Raw genomic sequence first — 27,664 nt, 5'->3', positions numbered from 1 at the left:
TATAAGACTAGTTTTATTGCAGTTTTCTTTGACTCTTTCCCACTGGGAGCGTTCTTCCGCTCCATCCCTCCTAGAACAAATCCATTTCTTTCAGAGCAGGAAGATGACCTTCCTGCAGAAGTGGTCTCAAAGGGCTTAAGAATGCTAAGTAATTAAACAGCTGTGTCATCACATCTGCTTGTGAGTGTCAGCTCTTGGCTAATTTCTGGGATCCTGCTTCAACCCTTCTGGGCTGTCCCCACGACCGGTAACAAACTGGAAATTGGCTACAGTGGGGCCCCTGGGGATGATCTTGGTGGGAGGATGCTAGCTGGCAGGATCTGGTCTGTGTAGTCAGCCCCATTCCCCCCAAGCCCATGCTCAGCATACAGGTTATAAGATGGTGTGATTGCATTGTCTTGGGCTCTGTGGACTCTACATCTGAGCAGCAGCTCCATAATACATAAGCAGTACACAATGCTTTTGCTCTTTCCCATTTTCCTCTTTTGTGGTCAGATCCACTGCTCATGGCTGTTTTGAAACAAGCATGTGCTGTGCAGTAGTGAAGGACAGTGGTGAAAAGCTAGTGGAAAGATAATACGTCTGGGGTAGGTATCCTAAGTGCAATATTTTGCTTTCTTCTTTTCAGTAACAGAGTTCCTCATGCTAATGCATTTTGGGTGGAGTAAGCAATTACAAAACTAGGGAGAGCAAGTCTAGAGCCAGATCTAATGCAAAGAGACTGTTACACTATGGTATAAAGCCACTTTAGGCTACAATAATTTGTAGAGGGTTTGGCCAGTTGCATTTCATCTTATCTCCCTTGGAGAACTCACCAGGGTACAAGGGTAAACACTTCCTCCTGTGAATTAGCTTGTCATGCACACACAAAGTAGGTGTTCTATGTTTTGTCTCGTCAGCTGTGATTCATAAAGTCATTCCCTGACTTTTGAGAGGTAAGGCCCGATGGTGTCTCAGACGGTTGAGTCCTGGCACCATTACTTAGTTCTGGACAGCTGTCATCACTGAGGCCTTCCTCAACCAACCCGTCCACTTGCTGCTCCAGCTAATAGCTCCCTCTCTGACCAGAGCTTCACTCAGATTCATCCCTCACGATATGGCTTCCCCAGGAATGTCTGCCTGACTCTGCATTGTCCCTCTGGTAGGGGATTACTTTCTTTCCCTCTTTGCTGTCTGGACTGCCAGCACAATGGCCTTTGTCTACTGGTAGTGCTCCCTCTTTTAGGCACACATACACTGAAAGCTGCTGGCTGGAACTGCAGAATGAGAAATGAAGCTGGTAGCTGTGTTTCTTATGGTTGTTCAGCTTCCTTGCCAGTGGCCCCTGGAGTGAACCTGCTGCGAATCATACTTTCTTCACAAGAAACTGTTCCCTCACTGCCTGCTCTGGTCATTTCACAGGGGAGTTTGGGTCAGTTCGAGAGGCGCTACTGAAGCTAGATGATGGCTCTTTCCAGAAAGTGGCAGTGAAGATGCTGAAAGGTAAGTGGGAGATCTGTCCCGTTCTCCAGCAATCGTCCCCTGATGCTCTTTACTCTTCCCTAAGTTCACACTCAGCCGCTCTACCCATGTTGTCTCCCATCACTTTTGTGTCAGTCTTTTTGTAGTGGAAGCTTGTCAGGAAGGCCCTATACCACCTTAGTTCTTTGTAGGGCACCTAGCACGTGGTGAGTGCAGCCAACACCAAGTCATAGCTACAGCTGCTTCTGCGTATAGAGGATTGTGTGATTCAAGACAGCATTATGTCATGTGGCGTAGACGGCTCAGACAGATCTGCTTTGCCCTAATAATTCAGCAGTGAAAGATGGTATTCCTCCAGACATATATCCTACAATAAACAGAAGAGTGTTTGGGCTGAATACAGCAACAAGCTAGCTCATCTCAGTCAGACGTGTTTGGCTAAGTAGTCTAACTCCCTTCTGATTTGTCATTTGGTGAGTGTACATAACAAGGGCAACTAACACATTCATCAGGTAGAAGTCTGTAACAAGAAAAGCAACTGATAGGTAGGTATAAGTCAAAGCAAGCACGTGCATAATATGTATGTGTGCATATATATGTATATATGTTAACCTATGTTATTTCATCCCAGTGGCCTGTAAGGCAAAAACTGTGACTGATGTAAAGCAGAGTCACGCTTATCTCTGGAGCTGAGTTTGGCTGCCACAGAGTATCAGTTTGTAGTAAATATACTAGTACCACATTAGTGTAAGTTGTATTACTTTATCTATTTTCAGCAATAATTCTAATCAGTTTGTAAGCTTTGTGTAGTTAGACTCTCTACCTTCAGGCATCTAACTTGGGAATGTTCTGTCACCCTCCAGAGGCGCCTTCCTTTCTCCATTGACTTTATAAAGGGAATTTACTTTTGTTTTCTGATTCGTATTTGAATTATGTGCCTAAAGCAGATAATGTGAATACTCCCCTACAGGTCTGAGTCTGTGCAGCAGGACTGGAGGACTCCTGCTAAGTTCAGCAGCAGCAGTGGGGGAAGTAGTCCACTGGGCTAATTCTTGATGATATTGGTATACTTCCATAAATCTGGAGTACTAGCAATGAGAAATAATTTACTCCAAATTTATTCTGATGTATGTCACTGCTGAATTTGGTCCAAGCTCTCCAATAGTGTGGTTATCTAAGAAATCTTAGCTCTAGCACCTTAGAAGACTCAATCATGCTAAGAGACATAAAAGCATTGATCTTTCATGCCATCCTTATCAGAGATGAATTGGGGTTAGCCAGGGCCTCTAGGCCATCTCCTCAGTTTCAACATTTTCTTCAATTTTGTGTGACGTCCTCTCCCCAACATCGTAGCTTCAGTTCTTTTAGCTAATTAATTCTTACATCTTTAACCCACACATGATTTGCGTGGCTTCCAAGGAAAGTTGCTACTGAGAAAAGAGCTGCTAATCAGCAGGTTTTCACTCTGCCAAGAACCAATTTACCAGATGTCCCTGATGTGTGCTTACTGCCGCCTGTCCCAGGAGAAATTGTCAGGCTCTGCTTTGTTGTAAGCTGGCTCATTGAGCTGTAGGTCTGAGAGGATGCGCTGTGCCACAAAGAACAAGCTTCTGATAATCATTATCTGTAAAGTCCCTTGGAGCCACCCACAAAGGAAGAAAACTTACAGTCACTTTCTTCCAGCGGATATCTTTACCTCAACCGACATTGAGGAGTTCCTGCGAGAGGCTGCATGTATGAAGGAGTTTGACCACCCACATGTCACTAAACTGATTGGTAAGCCAGCACTGCTGCTTGTGCCACAGAGCACCTCCAGTTCCTGCACCATCCCACGCAGCCTCACATACTCGCCCCCACTGCTGTCCAACAGCAGTGCTAGTGCAGCCACCTCTGTGCTGCCTGGAGTCCTGCATATATCAGGATTGCTGCTTCCTGGGCCCAGGAGGAGTTGGAGTGTGTCAGTCCTCATGGCGCTTGCCCTCATACATCTCTTATTTAAGCCATTTCTTTGGTGCTTGCAAATACTACAGGGAGAGTTTGGCTGTCTGAGATATGTCTAAATTGCTGTGAAATGTGGATGGGCGGGTTGGTAGACAAATAGAGGGAGGGGAGATTGTGGCTTTCCAAGATACTGAGTAAGAAGCAAGACACTTGTGGGTACGCGCTGTGGAACACAGGCAATTTCCAGAATGCAGAGATCGCTCTGCAGAGCCTGGGGTTTGGGGCTGTGTGGTCTGGAGTGATCCTAGAAATATTTATAGCCGGTCCTGCAAGGACACCTGAGAAGCACTAGGTGCTTAGTACTGCCTCTGAAGTAAACAGGGTTGGAGGTATCTTAACCCTTCCTGGCGTGAAGCCACGCAGAGGAGCTTGGAGCGTGGAATGTACCTGCCAAAACTGCACATTTTCCTCCAAATCTGTAAGTGAAAAGCATGGCGTCCTGTAAGATTCCCCTTGGGACTGATCTGTTTGCTAAAACCGCTTTGCTATGTGTTTCCTTGTTAGGAGTCAGTCTACGGAGCCGTCCCAAGGGCCGTCTCCCAATTCCCATGGTGATTCTGCCCTTCATGAAGCATGGAGACCTTCATGCTTTTCTGCTGATGTCACGGATTGGTGAAAACCCTTTTGTAAGTCTGTCTTGCTGTAGGCTCCTCCTCCTCCTGGGAGGGTATGCGTTTTCAGAGAATGTTCTTGAATCAGTTCAGGGTTGGCCTTCTAAAGGCATTGGCAGGTGGCTGGATTTTAATACAGAGAAAGTTGTGAGTTGTGACGTTGAAATGTTTCGTTCCATGTATGCTGAAGACCAGCTCCTCCCTCCCTATATCCCCCATCCCTGCTCAGTAAGCTAACAGCAAATCTTGCAGTTTTCCCATACATGCTTGAAAGCTTCCAGGACAGAACTTAAACTGTTACTTCTTTCAGAACTTGCCTGTTCAGACACTCCTCAAGTTCATGATTGACATTGCCAGTGGGATGGAGTACTTGAGCTCAAAAAATTTCATACACAGGGACCTTGCAGCTCGGAACTGTATGTAAGTGACACGTGAGTTTTTAGAGAAAAGAAAGACCAGAGTGGGTGAGAGGGGGATGAGAAGCCTTTTCATGTGACAGAAGTGGAGAGGGGTCCTGTCTGAGGATGCTAGTCCTTGCATTTAAGTGACAATAGGCATGGGGGAGCCGTGGCCACAGGGGTGGGTGGTGGTGCTGGGAGCAGGGAGCAACTCCTAATGTCCCACTGAGCTTCCAAATAGACCCTGTTTATAAGGAACTTCTCCATCGTTAGTCTGCACATACAATTTCTTAGAGTTGAATACAATATGTGTTTGTGATTTGTCACTCTAATGGCTGTGTGTCAGCATGGGCTATTTGTTCTGCAATATAATGTAACCAACAGGAGAGAATGGGTTTGGCTGTGTTAGGAGAAAGGAACTTTCATTGTAGCCTGAAGTCTGTATTTCTTGTATCTATTTTGAGGACTTGATTATCACAGTATAAGAAATGTAGAATTTCCCTGAAAGCTTATGGAGAATGCCTTTAGAAATAATTGCATGGTGAACACACTGTGTGATCCCACTTTGCTGTTCTTGTCCCCAAACTGCCTTGCCTGCTTTGAAGGGAAGAAAAGTCCTTTCTTATCTCTTCCACTCTGCTTCTTCCCTGAGAACGGAGTAAGGAACAACCCATTCTGGCAGACAGAACTCTGCCTCTGAACAAAACCACAACAACTGGTAAAATCTACAGAGATACAGATTGCCCAAGGCATTTGAATGTCCAGATGTACAGACAGGAGCCTGATAGTCATAATGAAAAATGATGGGTTAGCCTGCTTTGACATTTACAAGAAACCCATATTGATTTCCTATTTTTAAACATCTAAGAAATACAGACTTCCTCCAAAGGAAGCTGGATGCCTATTTCTGCATATCATCTGGGGAAAGCAGGGAGTTCTTTATGAAGCCTGGGAGCATGAAGTCTTTGTAGGTTTAAGTGGGTGACACAGCAATTCAGACCATTAACCAGGCCTGGAGAGAAGACATTGCAGATCTAGTTTGAGCAGTTGTAATAGGCAGTCTAGGCAAGCACCTTATGTTTTTTTGATTGCCTATATAGGATGCAGGCCTTAGTGGCAGCAGTGAGCACTGCAGGTGTCCTCTGATAATCTTGAAAACTACAGAAAGTATCTGAGTTCACATTGCATAACAGAGTAGACCACCTGAGCATAGCCATTTCCTTACTTCCTTAGTCCTAATTATCTCCCTGTTAGTCTCAAGGAAGTGGTTTGAGACCACTACACTTTCACATTGGCCATCAAATAGATGAAGTAATTATCCCCCTGGGTAACACTTGGTGGACTATATACCTCAGTTCCCTGGACATAACTTTTTTTTTTGCCTGAGGTAGCTAATAAATGCTTTCCTCAGTCATGAAAACTTTCCCTTAGGTTGGATGAGAACATGAATGTGAGTGTTGCAGACTTTGGGCTTTCTAAGAAAATCTACAGCGGAGACTACTACCGTCAGGGCTGTGCCTCCAAGCTGCCAGTGAAGTGGCTTGCTCTGGAAAGTCTGGCAGATAATCTGTACACAACACACAGTGATGTGGTGAGTTTCATTCTGGTGCGTTTGGGGAATACCACTTGTATTCCTGCTGAAGTAGAGGAACGCTTCTATATTCACTGAGGGTGGGAAAAGGCCCTTGTGATGGAAAAAGGAGTTTGCCTTGTGTTTGAGGGACAGTGCTACTTCTGCCTTGGGTGCTGTCAGAAGTCAAGATTAAAAATATGTGCTAGTGGTTCATGGCAGGAGACGAGACCCTCTTCCTCATGTCCTTGGTCCTTCATTTTTTGGTGCTTATCCCTGTCCTCTTCCTTTTCCTCTCCACGCAGTCTCTTCTTTCTTACTCTTTCTGTTTTTTCCTTTCTCTTCTGCATTTGCAGGTGACACTTCACTTGTAACCCACACACTCATGTGCAAGTGCAGCAAAGGTATTCTGTCCTTCAGAAGGCATTGGTGGAACTTTATAGATTCTGAATATATCAGTGCTTAGATACTCCTCCTGATAACTTCACCCCTGGAGAGTGAGGGTAGACCCATTCATCTGAAATTTTTACTTCCTTTCCCTTTGTTCTTTTTTTTCTTTTTTTTTTTTCTCCTGATACCTTCTCCCCTCTTCCTTGCTGGCTTTTGGTCTGATTTCACACTAGTTTTGTCCTTCAGGCATGTAGACTTGCCTTCCCAATTATCTGTAGAATCATTTAGGTTGGAAAGGACCTTTGAGATCACCAAGTCCAACCATTAACCTAACAGTGCTAAGTCCACCACTAAACCGTGTCACTAAGTGCCTCATTTACATGTCTTTTAAATACCTTCCGGGATGGTGACTCCCCCACTTCCCTGGACAGACCATTCCAATGCTTGATAATGCTTTCAGTGAAGAAATTTTTCCTAATATCCAATCTAAACCTCCTCTGGCATGACTTTGGCTTTCCTCTTGTCCTGTCACTTGATGATAGGGAGAAGAGTCTAACACCCACCTCACTACAACCTCTTTTCAGGTAGTTGTAGAGAGTGATAAGGTCTCCCCTGAGCCTCCTTTTCTCCAACCCCGGTTTCCTCAGCTGCTCCTCGTCATATTTGTAGTCATGTGTCACAGTGTCCCTGAAGAGATAACCAGAGTGCCTTGTAACTTGCCTGCTGTGTTGCCCAGTGACTGCTGTAACCACTGTAGACAGTGTTTGGTGATGGTGATTGCTGGTTCAGCCAGTTTACAATAGACACTAGACAGGGTTTTGCATATGAAAATAATAACTTTTTTGCACCTAACAAACCTTGCAGTTCAGTTTAAATGTACAAGTACGACTGTTGCAGTGTAGAGCACAAATGACCATGAGCCATAAGTGGTTTGTTCCTTGCCCTGCTTATTGGCTGAACTCTGCTTTTATTTGTGCCTGTATGTTTCCAGTAACTCACAATCTGGCTCAAGGAATTATGAAACTGATTTGTGAGCCCCAAACCAAAATCTTCTTGTAGCTGGAAACCACAAAACTGATACTGAATACCTTAAAGAACCGTGAGTAGGTGATGCTTGGGAAAGGTCTGCTGGTGGAAGACAGCAGTAGCTCCCAGATCTCTCCCTGCAGGATGGGGCCAGGCAGGGCCTTCAGCTGTCTCCCAAGATGATGTGTCAGCATCGGTGGCATCTGATGGGTCACCTCTGTTTTCTATCTAGGGTTTGGATAGTCCTTGCATCACTGCTGCTCATGGGACATTACCACAGGACTGGGCAGGCTGGCACAGTCTGAGCATACTGAAACCCCACCCCAGCAAGCAGGGAATTGTCTATTCACTTGTTCTGTGTGCTATTCCCTTTCAGTGGGCATTTGGGGTGACCATGTGGGAGATTGTGACCCGAGGGCAAACCCCTTATGCTGGCATTGAGAATGCAGAAATCTACAACTACCTCATCAGTGGGAACAGGCTGAAGCAGCCGCCGGAGTGCCTGGAAGATGTGTGAGTACTTTCTTGCCCTACTGATATGTGAAGTTTGCCTCTCTGGAAGGAAACAGGAGCAGCTGGCTGGGATGCTGATCTGAATCTATCCACTTTCCAGTACACAGAAGCATTCACTAGAAAGTCTCTGGGTTAGCTACCAGATTGTCTCTGCTGGCAGAACTCCCTGGAACCTGTGGTAGCTACACGAGCAGCTAACTTGGCTCGAGGGTTTGAACAATGTCAACATTAGCAGCTCTTGGCTTTGTGGAAACTATAATTGTGTTTCCAGAAACTCACTGCTCCCTACCTTCTCAGGCTAGCATCTGAGAAAAGAGATGAGTTTCATGGCACACCCTGAAGGCTGAATAGAAAAGCAATCTAGCAAGACTATGAGGAAGCTGGATTGCAGAGGCAGTGGTGGCCTGCATGTGTCTCTCAAAGCTTGGCCCAGTTTTCAAGATTGGATCTACTACTCTCACAGAAATAGCAGGATGAAAGAGAAGAGAGCAGATAGGAGGATCTGAGGTTCTGTAGATCAGTGTCCCACCTTAAATTACAGGTGGAAGCAAAACCGGAACAATCTTGCAGATACTAGTTTCAGACGTTTTCAGACTTGCAGGAAGGAGTTGGGTAGCCCATGGGGCAGCAGGCAGCCACATGCTGCAGCCTGTGCTCCTGCCTTAGTTCTGCGGCCAAGGGACCATGCTTGGCCAGCAGGTTACGTGAAATGTTTGCTCAGGAACCCTTGCTTCATGGGTGGTGGCTGGAGTTTCCTGGAGTCCACACATGCAGCTGAGGTTCCTCAGGGAGTGTCACCATAACTTGGCCTATGGTGAAAGCTTGCCTAGTTTGGACAAGGTGAAAGCATTTCACCGAGTGCCCAAGCAAGTCTGTTTTCTCTGTGTCATGCCTGAAGCAAGACATAACTATGAGCACTGACTTTAGTGGCCTTTTCAAGCCATCCTTTGTGTGTAAAATGAACAATATGAAGTCCTCTTTCCTCCCTTTTTTCCTCCTGTTCAGATGGTGGATTGTTTCGTGTGGCTTCCTTTTGCCAGCCTTTTTTCCACATAGGGAATAATCTGTACTCTTGTTCTTAAAGCTGTACACTCTTATCTTCTCAGCAGTTCATTTTAACTGTTCCTGAGTTTAAATGAAAACATCATTATACCACTGCTTAAACTCATTATATGTCTGTATCTTGACTGCTGTGAGTAGCTTTGGTTCCAAGTTGTGGAGCTCGTGGCCGTAGGATGTTATAGATAGCAAAAGTAGAGAAGAGATTAAAAAACATGTTAGTCATTGAAGAAAAATCTATCAAAACCTACTGAAAAGGTACAACCTCCATTTCAAGAGGCCCTTGAGCTACAGGTTATTGAGACCTGGAGAATATACACGAGAGAGTATACCAGAAAGATCTCACTACATGCTCATCCTCAGCTTATGTGCTTTCCCCAAGCGTCTGCTACTGGCCACTGTCAGAGGCAGGGCAAGTAGACTTTTGGGCTGATTCAGTACAGCCAGTAGTTTTCTACCTTTCTTTCAGACAAATTCCTGCTGATTGTCAGTGAAGGTAAAAGAAAGTATTGAATTTGGTGGCACAGAATAGGAAGTTTCTATTTTATCTGGAGCAATTAGAGTTATTTCCACTGTTTGTGAGGGACGTAAATCAGGATTAAGGCAACTGAACCATAGAAGCTTTCTGTAAAACTACTGTGAGATCAAAAACAGTCTGGTAAAGCTGATAGTAAAGCAAGGGACACAAAAAGTGAAATAAAAGCCATCATGAAATGCCTTATTTCCCAGTAAAGGCCATATCCGATTTTTTTCCATTTACAAGTTTAACTGAGGTTCGTTTGTCTGCGGTGTTTTTCAGTGCCAGTACTGTGCTTTGTTCCTGTTCCCTGCAGAACTGGCAACAATAACGCCATAGGAATGCAGCTGCCAGTCCTATGGGTGATGCACAAAGAGGAGGAGGACAATGACTCTGGCCGTGCTCCAGCCCAGTGGGCTCTGGAGGGAGGCCAGCCAGTGCAGGCGCTGAGCTGCGAAGGCAGCCGCAGGGGAGCAGAGCCCCTTGCCTGAGCACAGGCTGTCAGAGCCAGCGACATCTCCTGACACTGGCCCTCGGGCAGCCAGAGCTGAGGTGGCTGGCATCTGACCGCAGGGGAAACGCTGCAGGGCAGGGCCTGAGGCTGGTAACAGCACTGAACATGTCTTCTGCATAGGACTGGTGCCTTTGTAGTAGAAAGGCCGTTTCAGGATCCTTCTTCCAGCGGTGAAGCTGTTGTCCGTTCCTCCACAGCCCTCTAAACAAACCCAGTGTGCCTTTTTTCCAGTTGCCACTGCCAACCTGTTGGGCAGCAACAGTGGCACACCTCCACTACACCAGGAGCTCTGAGTTAACACAGTGTGCAAAGAGAATATTCTGGAAATAACTTGTACCTCGCAGTTGGAGCTCTATTTCCTGTGTTTTATCTGCTCTTGAACTAGAATTTGGAGGGATGGCTTCAGCAGTGGCAGAGGTGGTTTGGGTCCTTTTTGTGAATAAATTCAAAAGTCGTGTCACACTCACGGTCCTATTCTAGTTCTCCAGAGACTATGGAATGAGGTTTTTACCAAGAAATTCAGCATCCTTTGACAGAGCTTTTGGGGGTTTTGGTACTGTCTAAATAATTATTTTGGCCAAAATGAGAATGCCTTTGAAAATGGGAAGCAACAAGGAATTAGCTCCCTAATGGCTGCCCACGTGCTGTCATCTGTGCAGGGCCAAAGCCAATACGTTTTGTCTGTGCTTAATTTTTAAGCTGCAGTGTTCAGAGCCCCTGTACAGAGGTGCAGGGGGAGGCTGCTCTGCTTCTCAGTGCTCCTGTCTCCCTCTATTTTGCAGCTATGATCTCATGTGCAGATGTTGGCATCCTGAGCCTAAGCTACGCCCCAGCTTCGGAGTGCTCCGGTCCCAGCTGGAAATGATTCGGGGGAGGATGTCCACACTCTCTTCCAGTCAAGATCCTCTCTATGTCAACATTGGGAGGGACAAAGAGGCGTCTGCAAGTGACCCTGCCCTGCACGCCTCCTTTGGAAACACGGACAGTGAAGAGACTGTTGCTGCAGCAGCTGCTGCTGTCACAAGTGACTATCGCTACATCATGAGCCCCTTGTGCCTTGGAGATGATGCTGAGGGTGGGAGGCATCCAGATGGGCAGGAAGGGGAGGACAAAAGCCTTCTGTATGAGCTGGAGACAGAAGGAGAGAAGAGTTGTTAGCCTGTACATAGCAGTGACACTCTGCTTCCCTGGGATGGGATGTGTGCAGCCATGTGGTGCTGTGTCGCCTGGGACTGTGATGCCAGATCTCGATTGGCTTTGAACAGCATTGGCCAGAGCTCTTGGGCAGCTTTTGTAACTTTCACCACCTGTGTGGGCTGCAGTGGCAGACAGCTTGGAAGGACCGCAACCCCAACCACCCCTTGGATTTGTAGGAGGGGGGCAGTAGGGTTACAGGTTGATCGCATCCTGCCAAAAGGAATTCAAAGCTAGGGCGGGCAGTAAAGAGTCTGTGCTCTGCTCCTTCTCACTAACTGCTGGAGCAGAGCTGAATATACCTTCTGTTCAGTCAGTGCTCGCTCTTGTGTAGATGTTGTCTTCGATCATGGCTGCGTGACTTTGGGCCTAGTACCTCTGAAAACACTAGTGGGTATTTACACTGTCATTCAGAACAAAAGGGCAAAATTCCCCTTGTGTTTGCTCAGCAGTACTGCCTAGATTTGTTGCCTACCTCAGTGGTTCTCAAACTGATCTGCGGGTCTGCTTCTACCCAGCACTGAATTTGAGCATCTGACTTATTTCATGCAGTGACAATTGCTGCTTCCTCAGTCTGGGGCTCTTTAAGAGTTTCAGACCTTTTGGTGAACGATGAAATTAGAAAAAAAAAAATGAAAATCCAACGTCCTTCTTCACCCCACGTACCTCTTCTGTGTCTTTCTCTTTCTTCTGTTTGATGCCAATTCAGGCCTGACCAGACTTGCAGCTGGCACTAAAATGCGAAGGGAGGGAGAGCAGCTGGTGTGTGTGAGGACAGAATCCAACTTCAAAGGGATGGAAAGGAAACAGTGTAGGGAGGACTTAGCAGTATGGGGAAACAGTGCTAATTAATGCTAAGTGTTGCCCTCCAGAAGAGGAAGGAGACAGCTTATGGCAGACTTGCTTCAGTTTCAGCAGGAGCAGGATTCAGCATTTGCTTTAGAACAGGATTCGTTTAATCTTTTTCTCTAACAGTCCTATGACTTTTTCAAATAACGAAGTGCTGTAGCTGCTATAGTGAAGGTGTGAAATTGGTTTTGAGAAGGTGTGTGTATTGGGGGGCAAGGGATTGCTGGGAGATCTGTTTCTGAAGAGAGTCCTCATGATGCAAAAGCTTGAGAACCACTGGCTTTCCTATTTAGGAGGTCTTCTGGCACGCTATAAAAGTCACATCAGAACATAGACTAGTATCACTGCAGCCTTCCAGACAGGGCGAAATTAATGGTTTTGCTCTTCGGGTTTTGTTTTGTTTTCCAATCAGCATGTCTGACTCACTATAACTGCAAGTGCTTGTGTGGTTTTTAATAATTTAATATTTTACTGTAAATCGGCATTTGTCTTGTGCAGTGGTTCCCAGCAAGGAAGTGCAGTTACATCTGATTCTACTTATCCTAAATATTTGCTAGATCTTGAGTTCTTTTATTTCCAGCGTGCTGAAAACTCAGCAGTATCACAAGACTTAGGATTCCACATTGCTCTTCCTCAGAAGCGAGTACCACAAATGTCATCCTTTGCTGACTTGGCAAAGGTGGGACCAATATGTCACATGAGATGGCAGACTTGGTATCAGAACACTCCACCCTTTGATGCCCAGTATTTCCTTATTGTAAGGTTTGGGGCCAACTACAAAATTCAGGTCCAATTTCAGCCCTTAGTGAGAACACTTCCTAGGGAAGAGGAATTTCAGCCTGGAGCTTAGGCATGGGTCCTTTCTGTAAACTTTCCTCCTGAACAGCACTGTCCTACAGCTGTCTCCAGAAGTTCGGTACAGTTTCTCAGTCGCAGATACAGACTGCACCATCTTTTACCCCAGGTGGTACAGGGTTTTCTCTTCACTTAGCTGGAATGCTGTGAACGCAGGTGAGAAGATACCACCTAACAAAAGGTAACAACACCCTGTGCGGTGCATGTTTGCAGTGAGGGCAGGAGGCCATGCGCCCTGCAGCTGCCTGGGAAGCGCAGATGTACATACAGACTCTAACTTTGGGAAGCATGTCTTTAGTTTTTATGCATTTTTTTTAATAAAAAATGTACTGTGTCTGACTCCCAGCTTCTTATCTGTGGCAGAGTTTGTGATAATGCTTGCTTCCTGGGTGGGGTTGTAGTGAATCTGTCAGCCCCAGCCGAAAGCCATCTTTCTCCCTTCGTCAAGCACGATTAAGCTACTTGGAGGCAGAGAACATGTTTGGCCTCCCCAGCTGGCTGTTACTCTGCATTGCTCCAACCTTAAGACTGTGAAGGCCGAAATCTGATGGGCACAGGCCCGTGGCTCCTCAAAGAGATGGACTCTGTGGCCACCACTGTGCGGGAGCCTGGGGAGAGGTCTTTAGTGGGACATGTGCATCCTACCTGGCACTGCAAAACCTCTGCATCAGTTCCTCCCTGAAAACCGTTGCCTGCACCCATCCAACTACTGGCAGTGCTTTCTGTGGAAGAGAGGTTTGGAGGCGCTGGGTAAAATTCAGCTGCTGAGTCAAATGTTCCAAGCACAACATAACAGAGCTCCTGGATTTCCAGCCTGCAGAGAAGAAAAGGTGTACCTCACGCTTTTATTCTTCATCAGCAAACAGCACGTTGCACGCCCTCTGCCTGCCAGCTTACAGGGAGAGGAAGAGTGATGATAAACGGTATGAACGCTCACCCCCCCCCATCTGCAATGCAGGAAAAATTACTTCCGAAGCACGAAGTGGCTGATTTAGTTAATATTTTAAGGTTCCATTGCCCAGTGCTGTCCCTTGGATGTGTTTCAAATGATGATTTAATCCTTTCACACACAAATCTGGTCAGACCAGGTACAAATGTGGGTGGGAGAAGTGACACCAGAAAAAGAGCTAGTGAGAAAAGTGAGAGGGAAGGAGATTTTAAAATGGGGACAGAAGGGACAAGCTGTGAAGACAGCAAACAAGGGAGTCGGAAAGCAGAGATAGGAATTTTATATATGAAATCCCAGAACAGAGGAGGCATTGGCCCAGCTGGGACCAGGTAGGGGTCTGAGGTAAGGGCTGGCTTTGTGGTTTGGTGAAGGTTGAGATGCTGTGGCCTAGCCCAGGTGCCCTGCAGTGCGTTGCTGTTAAATCATGAAGAGGCTGTACACGGCTTGGTGACAGCACTGTGACCCTGGCCCCAGGGAAACTTTAGCCTAACAGTTCTGAGTTAGGCACCAGCCTGGCATGCTGGTTTCCTAACTAGACTAAATCTTTTCCCCACAACCACCCTTTTTTTTTTTTCCACCACCCCAGTACAATGGTGCGGTCCCTCCTGTCCTCCTAAGCAGCCTCCCTTGCCCTATCCCCTGCGGTGGGACAGCCAAGGAGCACTGCACATTTCTGCTGAAGAAACCTCTGTCCCACACCAGGTAAACCTGACCGCCCTCCTCCTCTATCCTCATCTCTCCTGCTTTCTAATGTAAGATCAAGCCACTCAGGGCAGTTACAAGCTGCAGTTACACCCCACGGTGCCTAGCAAGGGCGCAGCAGGAGCTTATAGCACCATCTGTGTTTTGTAGGGGTAGTTAATGCATGAGGAGAGATGTCCCTATCAGCTCCAGTGCCAGGCCTGGCTGATGGGTCCTAGACCACAGGCTGTGTCGGCAGCTCAGCCTGCAGATACGGCGGTGCTCCAGCCCGATCTGATACCTGTGCAGTGTGGGGAACAGCATGCTCAGGGCTGATGGCTCAGCAGGTGCTTGCAGTGCATGGGTATACCTCGGAGCTAATGCACAGCTACTCTGGGACCTGCCACCTTCCTTCCTGACCTGTGTTTAGAGGGAAGTCTTGCAGTCTTGGCTCGGTAAAAACACTCCCTGGAGTCAAATGCAATTAATTTTGAGTAAAAGTTTGAGTCTGGCTGACCAGAGAAAGGAACGATATTTGCACATGGATGTTTTCCTGATTTACATTCTGTTTTGCTGATGGTATTCATTCTCCCCCGATGCTCACTAGCCACTAATTTTGCAAATCCTCAATTTTTTTACCAGGGATGTCTGTGAGGGACCCTCATACACAGTCCTAATTTTATATCGATTTGTTATTTAACACCCATTATGCTCCCTTAAAATAGCAAGTTGTTCTGCGAACACTCAGAGCAAAGGAAGCCTGGTTTCCGGTGGATTTGCATCCCACGGGTGATTGCAAGCCCCGGGTGAAGCTTACCCCTAGTTAAGGTACTTTACAAGAGCTTTTCCCTTGGTGGAGTCTCTGGTGTCCAATACAAAGTCATTGAATTTCCACCTGCGGTGAAGGTACCGACGTGGCATTAACAGGGTCTGGCACACACAGCCTGTTTTCAGAAAACTTGTAGGAACTTAATTATCCTTCAGACCTTGATCTCGCTATCACATTTGGCTGAAATGAAGCAGTGGATTTAAGAGATATTAGGGCCAACACGTGCAGCTGGTGATCAGAAAGCCTTGTTACCATGGGAAACCGAGCTAAAAATCAATTACTTAGTCCAAGAACAGAAAAGACTGATGGACATGGGTTTTGATTGCATTTGCTCCGTCATATCAAAGGAACTCGGCGTCAGTATGAATCACATCTCAGTCACTGCACTGAGGTCTAGTGACAAAACAAAGATGATCAACTCCTCGTTTACTAGTTACTCCGTGGAGTAACTCCAGCTCGAAGCACGCCAAGCCAAGTCATACCCAAACGCAGTTAGGCTGGGGAAATGGAATATCTTTTGGTCACCTTTGACAATAGGACCGAAATTAGGAGCCAGGTATTTCAGTGGCATGGTTGCTAGCTCCCACCGAGCCCAGCTTTTCAGGCAGGTGCTCCAGTGAGCCACCAGCCGCAGCTTGGAAAGTATCTAAACAGCTTTTGTTTCCTCCAGTTTCTTTTCACTGGCTTAAAATAGAACTGAAAGAAATGTTTGACCTCAGGAAATAGACTGCACTTATTGATTTAAATTTTGTGAGTTCAGTAGGGATTTTATGGGACTGGACTAGTTCCCAGAAGAGTCTTTATAGGGGCTGGCTCTTGTCAGCCTATGGTGTGAGGAAGCAGGAATTTGTGAAGAGGGTTTGCATGCATAAATGATCTAATTGGGAATATGAGATACTGCACTACATGCTGATAAACACAGTCCCAGTAAGGGTGACAAAAAGGGGGAGCTGAAAGAAATGGTGAGGCATTGGAGAGAAGCAGGCTCTGTACACTGCAACATGGCAATCAGTGCAGCAGATTCAGAAGGTTGCTGCTTTCTTAGTTAATACATAAGACAATGATCCTGGCTGCTACCCTGTCACTACCTGAGCTGCGTGGAAGATGGCTGCTGCCTCTTTACTTCTGCTCTGCCAATGAATGCCTCTGCGACAGCCACTTCTGCTTCTGCGATGCAGGTGTTAGCTGGAGCAGAGAGCCCTTTGGTCACTTGCTGCTGCCTCTCCTTGTTTCTTCTTATTAAATTACCTTAAAAGAAGCTGAAAAAACCACAGCTCACATTGCTAGACAATGTAAAGCAGCATGCCTCTGCTAACATCAGGTAAGGTTAAGACCTAATTAATACATTGTCTACATTATCCCCCATCTTGCACCAAGATACACAGGAGCAGAAATATTTTGCAGGCTTGTGACTGAGCATACAAGGAGGGACTGAGCTTTAACAGCTTTTTGGTGCCCATGAACCTTGTACTGGCACTGCAGGGTGTAAGGGCAAAGGAAGGTGCAGACCTGGCGGTTACACGAAGGACCCAAACTGTGCCCTGGAAAGAAGCAGTCACTTAGCTGTTGCCAGAACCCCCAGCACTAAAAAAAAACTTGTGTCAAATCTCAACTTCAAGGCTCGGCATTTACTCAGCAGTCAGCTGGGGCAGTTTAAGGCCCATCTCCTCAGTATTTGTTTGCTCCCCTCTGCTGGAATTGGGGATCCTGGCAGCCAGGGCCAGCAGTGCCTGTGTTGCTAAAGGTAGTGAAGACAGCAGACAATGCACTGAAAAGGATGAAGCACGGGCACATGTTTCTACCAGCACTGCTGTGGGGGTGGAAATCTCTGGCAGAGCAAACAGCCGGTGACTTCTCGTGCTCCCTCCCCCTGGTCTGATTCACTCCAGCTTGTCTGCCAACACTCCCAATTATACCAATGCGCTTTCATTGAAGTTGATATGCTGGGCTGTACCTGAGGCAACGACTCGGCTCGCTACATGAAATATTTTCCACTTATTGATGAAATCTCTCTGGGTCACCACCGAAATTGCTCAGGGCTACTGCCCTACCAGCAGGCCAACTTTCTCTGCAGGCATCATCAGGCAAGGATCCAAATGAGAGGAGCTGAACTTATTTATTACGGAAAATAACATAGCTCGATATTTCTCCTTTTTCTGTCTTAATATACTCCAGGAAATACTGCTGGTCTGCTGTGCTCTGTCAAGCTGCAGGTAGCAGGCTGCGAAGCTGTAACTGAAGACAACAGTTGCCCCATGGGGACTTTATTTGGAGATTTATGCTCTCACATTCGACCACCATTGTCTCAGTAGCGCAGATCATATCCCAGAGGACTCCTGCACCATGGGCCTGAATCACCTGTTGCTGATACTGGTGTTAATCAGTGAGAAAGGCACCAAGATCATCAGAGGTTGGTTCCCTGGCATGAAAATAACACACCTGAGAGAAGGACATAGTCTGTCATCTGGAAATGCACCCAGCCTGCCTTTATACCATGCCCTGACCTCTCCTGGGTGAAGATGATTTGCTGGGATGATGTTGGTTTTCCTCCTCGTGCCTGTTCAGCTCCTGAAGCATTATTTAGCACCACTGAGCCCTGATGCTGATCCCACAGCAGGGGCAATGCGCAGCAGTTCATGGCAGTCCACGAGATGATGCCGTCACAAGGCTGGCAAGAGTTCAACATCGTGCTTTACAGTTTGCTTGTTTCTAGACTAATTTCTATTGGCATCAGAAATCTGTGAATGTAGAAAATCTGCACTTGTCTTCATTCCAGGAAGGCTCTAAACTTTCATGAGAAAAAATTAATGGATTTATTTTCTCAGTAAACATCTTACAAATGATCTGGGCAACAGAGCATCACTGACAGTGAGCTTGGCAAATAAAGAAAAAGATGTTCTTAGCTCACCATTAGTGCGAATGGGGGTAAAATCCTAAAGAAGACAAAGCTTTCTGTGGTCTTCCCATGCATTAGCAGGGTGAGATGTACCTCTGTCTCCCCTACAACTCTCTTTTCCTGGACCTGCTATCGCAAGTGGAAGCAAGGCGCTGCCTTTTTTTCACCAGGTGTGGTGAAAGGGCACAAGACACCTTTCCCTCGGTGCAGATGAACCCATAGACAATGGCAACTGTCCGGTTTCTTCCCAAATGAGCTTCTGCTTGCAGGGAGGATGCTGGAAATAGGACCTGAGCTGGCTGTGAAGGTGGTGGTGGTGGGATCCCTCCTGAGGTGCACAGAAAAGCCCCAGGGCAGGCTGAAGTAGGCAAGGTTTTACTCTGAGGATGTTGGGGATCTAATTCAATTTTGACCACCCCAGGGCTGGCGGCAGAGGGCTGGCCAGGGAGCCAGCATCAGGTGCTTCAGCAGAGAGCCAGGGAAGCTCAGCAAGCGCAGCGGTAGGATAACATGCCTGTCAGGGACGTTTTGCCCTCTGCAGTGCAATGTTTGTGTCTCTCAGAAATGCTGGCCTCCTCTTCTACAGCAGGAATCGGAGATGCTCTAGGGACTCACCTGACAGCAGACTTTCCCCTGTTTTTTAAAATCCCCCACATTTCATTGTTTACCTTCCTCAGAAATGTGCCCATACAGGTGATTGAGCATGGGCCCTTCAGAAAGCTTGACCTGCAGGTCTATAGGTGAAACCCTTCACCATTTGCCAGAAGGTCCTGTTTCCCCCACAGCTCTCCTTCCAGCCTACCCTTCTGCCTGCCTGCCCACAAAGTCCTATTTTGCATACTGCAAACGCAATTTCAACACCTCCCCTCGCCCACATTCTCCTTCATGTCCCTGCCCCAACTAGGGTAAAGTCACCATCCTGCCTGGCTTGGGGCAGCCCCGGCAGCATTTCCACCCACAAGGATGCTGTGCGTGCCCAGCTGGATCTGTCACCTTGCTGACCTATTAAAGACCTTTGCCACCATGCCACTGAACTGTCCTGGAGGTCTGCAGCAGCAGCCACGCTCCCTCAGCCAGCCTCAGTTCTCTACTCTGCTTAGCAGTCTTGCTGGTGAACAGTGAAGAATAATCCTGTTTATGTTCCTGAGTATATATTTTAACGTGATTCAGCTGCCGAGAGGGAGTAGTAGATTGCTGAGCAAGAGAAAATTCTGGTCTCTGGCTCCATGCAGTCTGAGAATTGGGAGATTTTCTTGGCCAGACTTTTACTTCTGCTCAGTTACACCTATTGACTCCTGCAAAACTATAGGAAGCAACTGAAATGACAATTTGTCCCCAAACTAGTAATTTTTGCTTTGCATTAACATTTGGCGTGCAAAACATGATGAGATTTCTGTATGTACAGTTGGTGAGCTCTCCTGTGAAGCCAATGGTAAAAGAAGCTTGGGAGCGATGCAGAAAACGCCTTTGACAAATGCCAGCTCTCAGTCTGTGCAGAGCTTGTTACATGTTTGCTCCCTACGATGCTTACGCGGTTTTGTGATGTGGTTATGTTGTTTATCGGCAGCATCTATGGAGAAAGTGCTTTGTGTATTTTATTGTTGCCTTGTCTGTGCCATTTTTTAATTTCTCCAGATGCATTTCAGCGAAGTACATCCTGTGGGATTGCTGGCTTTCAGTGGATGCCGTAGCATGTCCTTGCTTTGGATAAGGATGCTGCTTTCATAGTGAATGTCCTGATGGTCCCTCCTCACCACCACGCACTGGAGAGTTTTGGCTGAAGCCCCGCTGGGAGATGGGCTGTGGGAATGCACCTACTGCTCATGGGCTGCCCAAGGGCTGCCACTTCCCAGGCCCAGAGAGGAGTGGGACTGAAGCAACCCTTTTGCCCCAAATGCATACAGCACAGGCAGCAGGTTGCTAGCGCCAACTGTTTTGGTCTGAATACACTGTGGCTGCACTACTCACCAGTGCAGCTGTAGCTTTCGAGCAAGTTTCCTTGCCTCAGGCAAGATGGTGAGGGCTGGTGCTCTGCTGCCAGGTGTCTGAGCTGGTCTCTGGGTTACATGCCTCCCTCAGGAGCTTTATTTTTCCTTTGCATCAGCCTCGGAGGTAGGACATGGGTTGCAGCCAAGCAGGCAGGTGCTTAGGGCAGCGAGTTGCTTCGGGTGGCAAAATTGCCCGTCCTGCTGCTTAGCTCTGCCAAGGCAGTGCTCCTGAGTCTGGGAGACACGGGAGGGAGAGGGTGCCCCCATGCACAAATGGGATGGCTGATGCCTTGGGCTCCCCCCGCCTGCTGTTGGGCACTCACACACCCTTGGGGATGGCAAAACTTTCACAAATGTGCAGGAGCCTCTAGGTAGCCCACAATGGTCTGAAGATGGTTTCCAACCCACCCAGCAAACTCGGTGCCCCCACGACTTCCCCACCGAGCAGTGCCCCAGCCCCTGGCACCTGCCCTTTCCCTTTCCCCTTCTTGCTTTCCCTTTTCCTTCCTCCCTGTTACGCCCGGGGGAGATCTCCTGCTTTGGGGAAGAGCCAAAGCCTTGGCCCCAGCGTGCTGGCGGGTGGCAGCCTGGGCTGCGGGGACAGAGCTCTGGCCCTTGCAGGAGGGACGAGCTGTGCCTGCTTCAGGTCTCCTTGCACCTGTGTAAGGCAGGATGGAGAGGCTGCAGGGCAAGTCTGTCTTTTAGTGCCATTTAGATCTTTAATACTGTTTGGGGCTCTCAAAGCTGCTTTAAATGAGGATATTACAGCATGAGAACTACTCACAAAACTGGGGCTGGGGAGCCAGCCTCGAGCTCCTCCCCGGCTGCACCATGTCCTTCGCAGTATATTTAAGGAAAGGTTTATCCCCCACCCTCCTGCCCCCATTTATTAAAAGGTCTGAGATTTATGCTGCTGCTGTCAGAACGATCTGGCCTCCGGGAGCTGCGCCTGCATCCTCCTTCGTTGCAGCTTTGGTGGGAGGAAGGTTTAACCCCTCGCTCTTGGAGTTGCCCGTCACAGCAGGGAAGGGGCAGCACAATGCTGGGCACCTGGGGACAGCGGGTTTTAGCCATTTGGGCAGGAGAGGGTTTGTGCGTCTGCGTTCCCTTCAAAGGGGGAAAAGGAAGGACAAAGACCGGGCTCGGCAAGGCTTATCACAGAAGAGCCAAACCTCCGGTGAATAAAGCAGCTGGCAGAAACAGCAAGGCTGGAAGAACAGTACTAGGATGGCTGTTTGCTGTTCCCTCAGGGAGCGACCGTCTTGAGCCAGATCCCAAAGGTAGCTTGTCCCTGTTAGGAACTGGCCCACAGCAAGAAAGCCAAGTCCAAGCGTCTCACCACAGACATTCCCAGGAGGTTTCTGCCTTAAATAAAACACCGTGCCAGGAGTGAACTGCAGAGACATGCTGCCGCCAGCAGCTCGCCTCCTGCGGCACGTCTCCTCTCTGTAGAAAGACAGAGGGTGAGAGGGGCTGAAGTGCAGTCCCATTTCTGCCCTGCCTTCTTTGGGCTGGGGAGGGCAACGGTTTGGGAATTCAGAAGTCACAACTATCCCTGGTGCCTGTGGAGGAAAGCTGGGATGGGAAGACCCCTGTGGAGAAGAGGACTTGGCTGTCTAGCAGGCTTCGGTAAAAGAGAAAGCAGGAGCCCAGAGCCAGTGGTGCAGGCTCTCGTGGGTGTTCAGAGACAGAGAGGTGTCTTCACCACCACCGACCACTGACCGGCCAGGAAGACGTACGAAGGAAGGCTACGAGGGGAAGCAGTCTGGAGACCTCAAGTGAGCTCTTGGTGGGCTTTATTCCATCTGTGAAACAAAACCAACAATAAAGCTAGGGGCAGCCCTTCTGCTTTGCCCACCATTTTTCCTTGCAGAATTATTTGAGGAAATCTGGAGAGGCCTCCCTCCTAATCTTACCCCTCTAGTCCCAGCGGCTGATCCCTGGCCTCAGGCTTTGGAAAGAAGAGCCTTTCTTGCTGTGCAATTACACTGCTACCTTTGCAGCTCTGGTGACAGGTATAAAGGGAAAGTTCAGGTTTAAATAGTGACGACCATGCACAACAGCAGTGGCTCCAAGTGTAACCAAGACAACTGGTCTTTTTTATAACTTTGCCCAACAAAAACAACATTAGGGAACTCTTAGAAAGCAGCCACCATCGATGAACCCTTTCCACATATTCAGATAAGAAAGTCCTTATTTGGGATTACCAAATTGACACTAGAAAGCCAGTAAATGCCAGCTTCACAATTATCTCAGCAATCTTTATCTGGCTCCCATACGTGTAATGCTGCTTTCATGAAAAATTCACACATTTTCTTCATATGATCCTGACTCATTCAGTGCCCAGGAAGTTGCATCCTTAGTTCTGACATTTTGCAGACTTTGAATGATTGATTAAAGCGTTTAAATCACATACTTCAAACAGAAGGGTGGTGGTTGTTGTTAAATGTAATTATTGTTGGTTAAATGTAATTATTTTTACATTATGACTAATTATAAATGGATATTATTAATGGAAGAACAAAATTTGTTTATTGGGGTTTGAATTCTGCAGTCATCGGGAATAAACACACCAGGTAATGAGTTTGGCAATAAAATGCCAGCCTTAGGCATAGACCAGATTTAGCGCCGCCCTTTCTCGTATCACACTTCCTTCCTCCCACGAGCTCAGCCCACTCAAAACCTGTATCATTTCTTCCTATAAAAGGATGTGCCTGTTTCTGCTCAGTTTTCTAAAGCATATGCCTCTATTTCCTAAGCATGTTCCTCAGTGGGAACTCTCCTAATTGACTTACAGGCCCATTTTATCACTCTTGCTGGGATGGGTGGGAAGGGAAGAGCTGGAAAAGTTTGAGTTTGATTTAGAGGGAAGGGGAGGAGGCTCACGGTGAACAACCTGCAAACAGGAGAGCAGAGAGAAGTGGGACAGTGAGTGGGAGCCTCCTGGTGAACTGCTGATGTGGAAAAGCACCGTGGTCCCTGGGCAGACCCACTCTGGAAGAACTGCTCTTCCCCCAGTTTTCCCTTTTAAAGGCTTTATTCAGAACGGAAGAGAGTGGGAGAGGAGGAATATTCTTTTTCTCACTTATTTAAGCTCCCTGAATCTCTAATGAACTCCAGCTTCCCAATACTCAGCTTTCAAAAAAACCCGAACCAAACCTGATTAGCCAACAGAAGGTTGTTTGTAGGTGAAAAAAAAAAAAAAAAAAAAAGTGGAGGGAATGAGCAGCAAAGAATTCTTCGGCAAAACCTCACCACCTAATTTGGGCATCTCTGCTCCCAATTACGTGCACATTTTCAAAATTAAGATTTCCAAATATGACTTGCATAGGAACTTCTTCAGCAGAGCAGTCATGAGATCCCCTTCTCTTGGATAAAGGATGGGTTTGCACTTAAAGACCAAAACAACGCTTTTTTTTTTTTTTTTTTGTTTCACATTGTTGGCTCATTTCTGTGATAGTCACAAACACCATCAGGTTTCCTTCAAAACTGCTCCAATCAAAAGGTCATTTTCCCTTGAGAAACAAACATCAGTGACCTACTTCCCCTGTCTGTGTTACCTTTCATTCGTCTGGAGCCCCATCATCTTTGATTGCCCTTGCATTCCTTCTTCATTCTTTCCTGGGTTTGCAAAATCGCTGCATCTAATGGCAAATGGCAAATTTCATTGGTGTGACGTTTCCTTGGCTTGGAACACCCCTTGGAGCTGGGAATGGGGCACCATGTCCCTTATAGTATCAGGAATTTGAAAGAAGCGTTTGAAGCTCGGCCACCAACATCCCTCCATCTGCTGAGGAACTCCCAAAAGGCAGGACCTAAACCCGCCAGCGCATACTCTGCTAGCAGTTGACACCCAAACACTTCCAAATGGCACCCGAAGGACTGCATGCACCCACCAAAGGTTCAGCTTATGCTCCCGTTAACACCTGTGTGACCCTTGTACATGGATTCGTCAAAAATATTCCTCTAATAGGTGAGAGAAGGGATTTTTGAGCTTCTCAGGGAACCACCCACTCAATTAAATTCCGAAGGAAGCCCACCTGTGTAAATCTACACCTAACTAGACCCCTCCCTCCGTACATCCCGCGAGAGCGCTGAAGCCGTACCGTCACACATGCTCAGTCATGTTATCACGCCTGGGGAATGCTGACGGCTGCCGTGACTGGACACTTTCAAGGCCAACACCTCCATCACAGACATTTTAACCCAGGCCTACATTACGGTGCTGTTTACTGTCACCTTTTGTTTACATTTTTAATTAGTTTCCACCACAGGTGACCTGCCAGGTGACCCCGAAACGATTTTCCAAGCTTGTGCAAGACGCCCCTTTCTCCACGGGCAGTTAAGGCATGGGAGGTTACAGTGGCTGCCCAGCACCTCCAGCCTTGCCCACCTGCGTGTGCCCACGCTGCTCAGGTGGCGGTCATTCACGTATTTTTTGTTCCTTCAGCATTTGTTATTTTACTCTGGGCCAAACACGGACTTTCTGGAGGGTCATCGCCAGAATCACCTTTCGTCCCAGCCATGCAGAGGTGTCGCACTTCAAGGTGTGATGGAGCATGGTGCCATGCGTTAGACTGTACAGCCTTTATTTGTTAAACTCTTCAGCCTATAAATGACCAGAAGTGGCTTCCCGCTAACGCCGTCACCGGGATGGCTGCCGTTCTCTGGACGCTCCTCACACACCGGGAGTCCCGCTGGGCATGGAGGTTTTGGGCAAGCCACGCTGGAAGGTACGGAAGCATTTATGAACCACGTCTAAAGGCATCGCACCGCGGGCTCCAAGTACCGCCCGAACACGGTGCAGCTGCCCCCTTTGTATGTCCGTTACAAGTGCCGCCGGGCGGACAGACGAGGCCACGGCGGTACCGGCTGCTGCACCGGGGCGCCCCGCGGCTGCTGCAGCGGCGTGGCGCGGCCCCAGCCGCGACCGGGGGTGCGCTCCGCCGCTCTGGCCAGCCCGCCCCCCCCGCGCGGGAGGCCCCGGGAAGCTGGCGCCAGGCCGGGCGGCGGCGGGCAGCGGCCCCCCTGCATCGTGACGGGGCCGCCGGCGGCGCCGCAGCCGCGGCAGGAGAGCGCCCACGGGAGGCGCCGGCGGGGACCGCGCTGCCGCCAGCCCCGCGCGGCCCAGCCCCCCACGGCAGCGGGGCCGGGCCGGTCGCCGGCCGCCCCTCGCCGCCGGCCCAGGGAGGGCGTCCAACTGCCCGCCGACGGCGGGGAACGAGCTCCCGTGCGGCCCACGCGCGCGCGGCGTGTTTCCCTCGCGCAAAGGCGGAGGAGGGGCAGGAAGGGCGTGGCCCGGCGGAGGGGTGCCGGAACTGCGTCGGCGGGCGGCTCCGGCCAATCGGCAGCGCGCCACTGGCGGGCGTCGCGAGGCAGCTTTGCCGCCGCCGCCGCCGCCGGTTGTGCCCCCCCAAGCGCCGCCCGCCTCCCGGACGGCCCGCTCCGGTACCCGCCTCGCGGGGGCAGCCCCGCCGCAACGTGGGGGCGAGTGGGGAACGAGAGGACAGGGGGGGCAGGAAAAACGGGAGCGGCCCACGTGATGGGCTGCTGCAGCCAATGAAGACGGCAGGAGGTTGCGCGTGGCAGGCGAAGGCCGCGGGAGCCGCGAGCGGGGCGCGTGGGCCGGGGCGTTGCTCGGCGTCCCGCGCCGCGTGGAGCCGGCGGCGGGAGGCAGGTAGGAACCAGCCGCCCCCCGGGGCGCTCCCGCCATGTCCCCCTCCCCTCACCCCCCCGGGTTTGAAGTTTTATTCGAGGAGGTGGCGTGAGGCGTGCGTGTCACGTGAGCGCGGCGGCCCAATCACACGTGCGTGCTCCCTCCCCTTCGGCCGCGTTTGAGGCGCGGGGGCCGCAGGTCGGCTGTGGCGGGGAGCGGCGGGCGGGCCACCCTCTCCCCTCGCCCGCCCCCGCGCCGCTTCGGCCGGGGTCGCGGGGGGGCGGGGGGGACTGGGCAGTGGCTGGCGGTCACCTGACGTGTGTGGGTGGGGGGGGGGGGAGGCGGTTAAAGGGACCGGGCAGCCCCGCCGCTCCGCATCCGGGCTTTCCGGCCGGGACGTGTCGGGTGGGGCCCGGCCCCGAGCAGCTGCCTCTTCCCAGAGCCATCGCGCTCCCGGGGACCGTCCCCCGGCGGGGGCGTGGCCGGCGCCACCCGTGAGACGGGGCTGGGCTGCCCGCGTCTCGCCACGCCCCGGCGGAAGAGCCTTTCCCGGGGACCTGCCCGCCCCCCCTGCCCGCTCGCCGCCGGCGGAGGGTGGTATAGGGGGTGGGGGTGGCTGCGGGGCTCCTCAGCCGGGCGCGCCGGAGGCGGAGCGTAACGGCTCGGCAGAGCGGCCTGAGGGCGGCCGCTGGCCCGCGGCGGCGCGCGTGCGCCTCGGCACGTCGCGTGAGGCGGCCGTTGGTGCCGGGCGGGGGCGGTGCTTTCCCCCGCCCCCCCCCCCCCCCCCCCCCGCCGCCGGGCCCTGCCAGAGCTCCTTCAGCCGGGGCCCGGGGCCCGGCGCGGCGCGGCCGCCGCTATTCTGGTATCTTCCAGCTTTCCGCCGGCCCAGGGCGAGCGCCGCCGGGGCGAGGACGCGCCAGCGTGGCGCGGGAGGCGGTTTCGTGCGGCGGGATTGCTCACTGGGCCGGCCGGGGTTGGCATGGCCGGTCCCGCCGAGGGCAGCCGAATACGTACACAATGGCACTTCCTTGGAAGGGCGGTGTGGGTTCAGTGGTTGGTGGTGCCCTTAGGCACCGTGGTAGTTGATAAGAAGTTTGAAAGGGGGTTAAAAATGGTGAGGGGCTCGGTCTGCGGTTGGTGGGCATGAGGGCCGGCAGCTGTTAGATCAGCCTGCCTAGATGAGGCGTTTCCAATGAGGCGGTTTGAGTTTCTTGGCTACCTTTTAAGATGCCAAAGCTTACGCAGTCATGCTGCCTTACTCCTGACACGAACTCCTGGGTCGTCTTTCATCGCACTCGGTGGAGTGCGCTAAAGCCCTGGCGGTTTGAAGTTGCTACAGACTTTGAAAGCTGAAGGCTGTGTGAAGCAGAGGGCAGGCTGATGGGTTGGTCTTGCCACTTTAAGGTGTTCTGCCCGGTGCAGCCGCTGGCTCTGCGGCTGCAGCACCCTTTCAGTGCCCTCGGGCACAGTTCCTTGTGAGCCTGTGTTGAGAACAGGAACGGGGAATTGATTCTGCTTCAGAAATGTGGCTGTGGGTGAGCATTTCTGTGCGTGCGTGTGTGTGTGTGTGTGTTTATGTGGGGAAGAAACCGTAGTTCTTCGGTCTGGCAGAGATGGGCAGCATTTGTTCCCTTACTATTCTGTCTGGCAGCAGCTGACTGTTAACCTCACCTGCTGTTTGCTCAGGGCTGGTGCAGATGCTGTTGT

The 27,664-nt window shown here is 49.8% G+C and overlaps 1 protein-coding gene across 1 annotated transcript in view; it reads left to right on the top strand.

The window, feature by feature from the left end:
* The window catches only part of TYRO3 (TYRO3 protein tyrosine kinase), a 40,821-nt gene extending 29,603 nt beyond the window's left edge, over window positions 1-11,218 (top strand). Inside the window, exons 13-19 of the mRNA XM_086462956.1 lie at window positions 1,402-1,482; window positions 3,145-3,237; window positions 3,967-4,088; window positions 4,384-4,493; window positions 5,903-6,062; window positions 7,834-7,970; window positions 10,843-11,218. Of these exons, the coding sequence (XP_086319082.1) occupies window positions 1,402-1,482; window positions 3,145-3,237; window positions 3,967-4,088; window positions 4,384-4,493; window positions 5,903-6,062; window positions 7,834-7,970; window positions 10,843-11,218 (1,079 nt within the window). The remainder of the gene's footprint in view (window positions 1-1,401; window positions 1,483-3,144; window positions 3,238-3,966; window positions 4,089-4,383; window positions 4,494-5,902; window positions 6,063-7,833; window positions 7,971-10,842) is intronic.
* The last annotated feature ends 16,446 nt before the right edge of the window (window positions 11,219-27,664 follow it).

The sequence above is a fragment of the Leptosomus discolor genome, chromosome 3 (assembly GCF_034619465.1).
Source record: "Leptosomus discolor isolate bLepDis1 chromosome 3, bLepDis1.hap2, whole genome shotgun sequence".
NCBI classification, from domain to species: domain Eukaryota; kingdom Metazoa; phylum Chordata; class Aves; order Leptosomiformes; family Leptosomidae; genus Leptosomus; species Leptosomus discolor.
The sequence above is the reverse complement of the archived record's forward strand: the minus strand, read 5'-3'. Positions and strand labels throughout refer to the sequence as shown.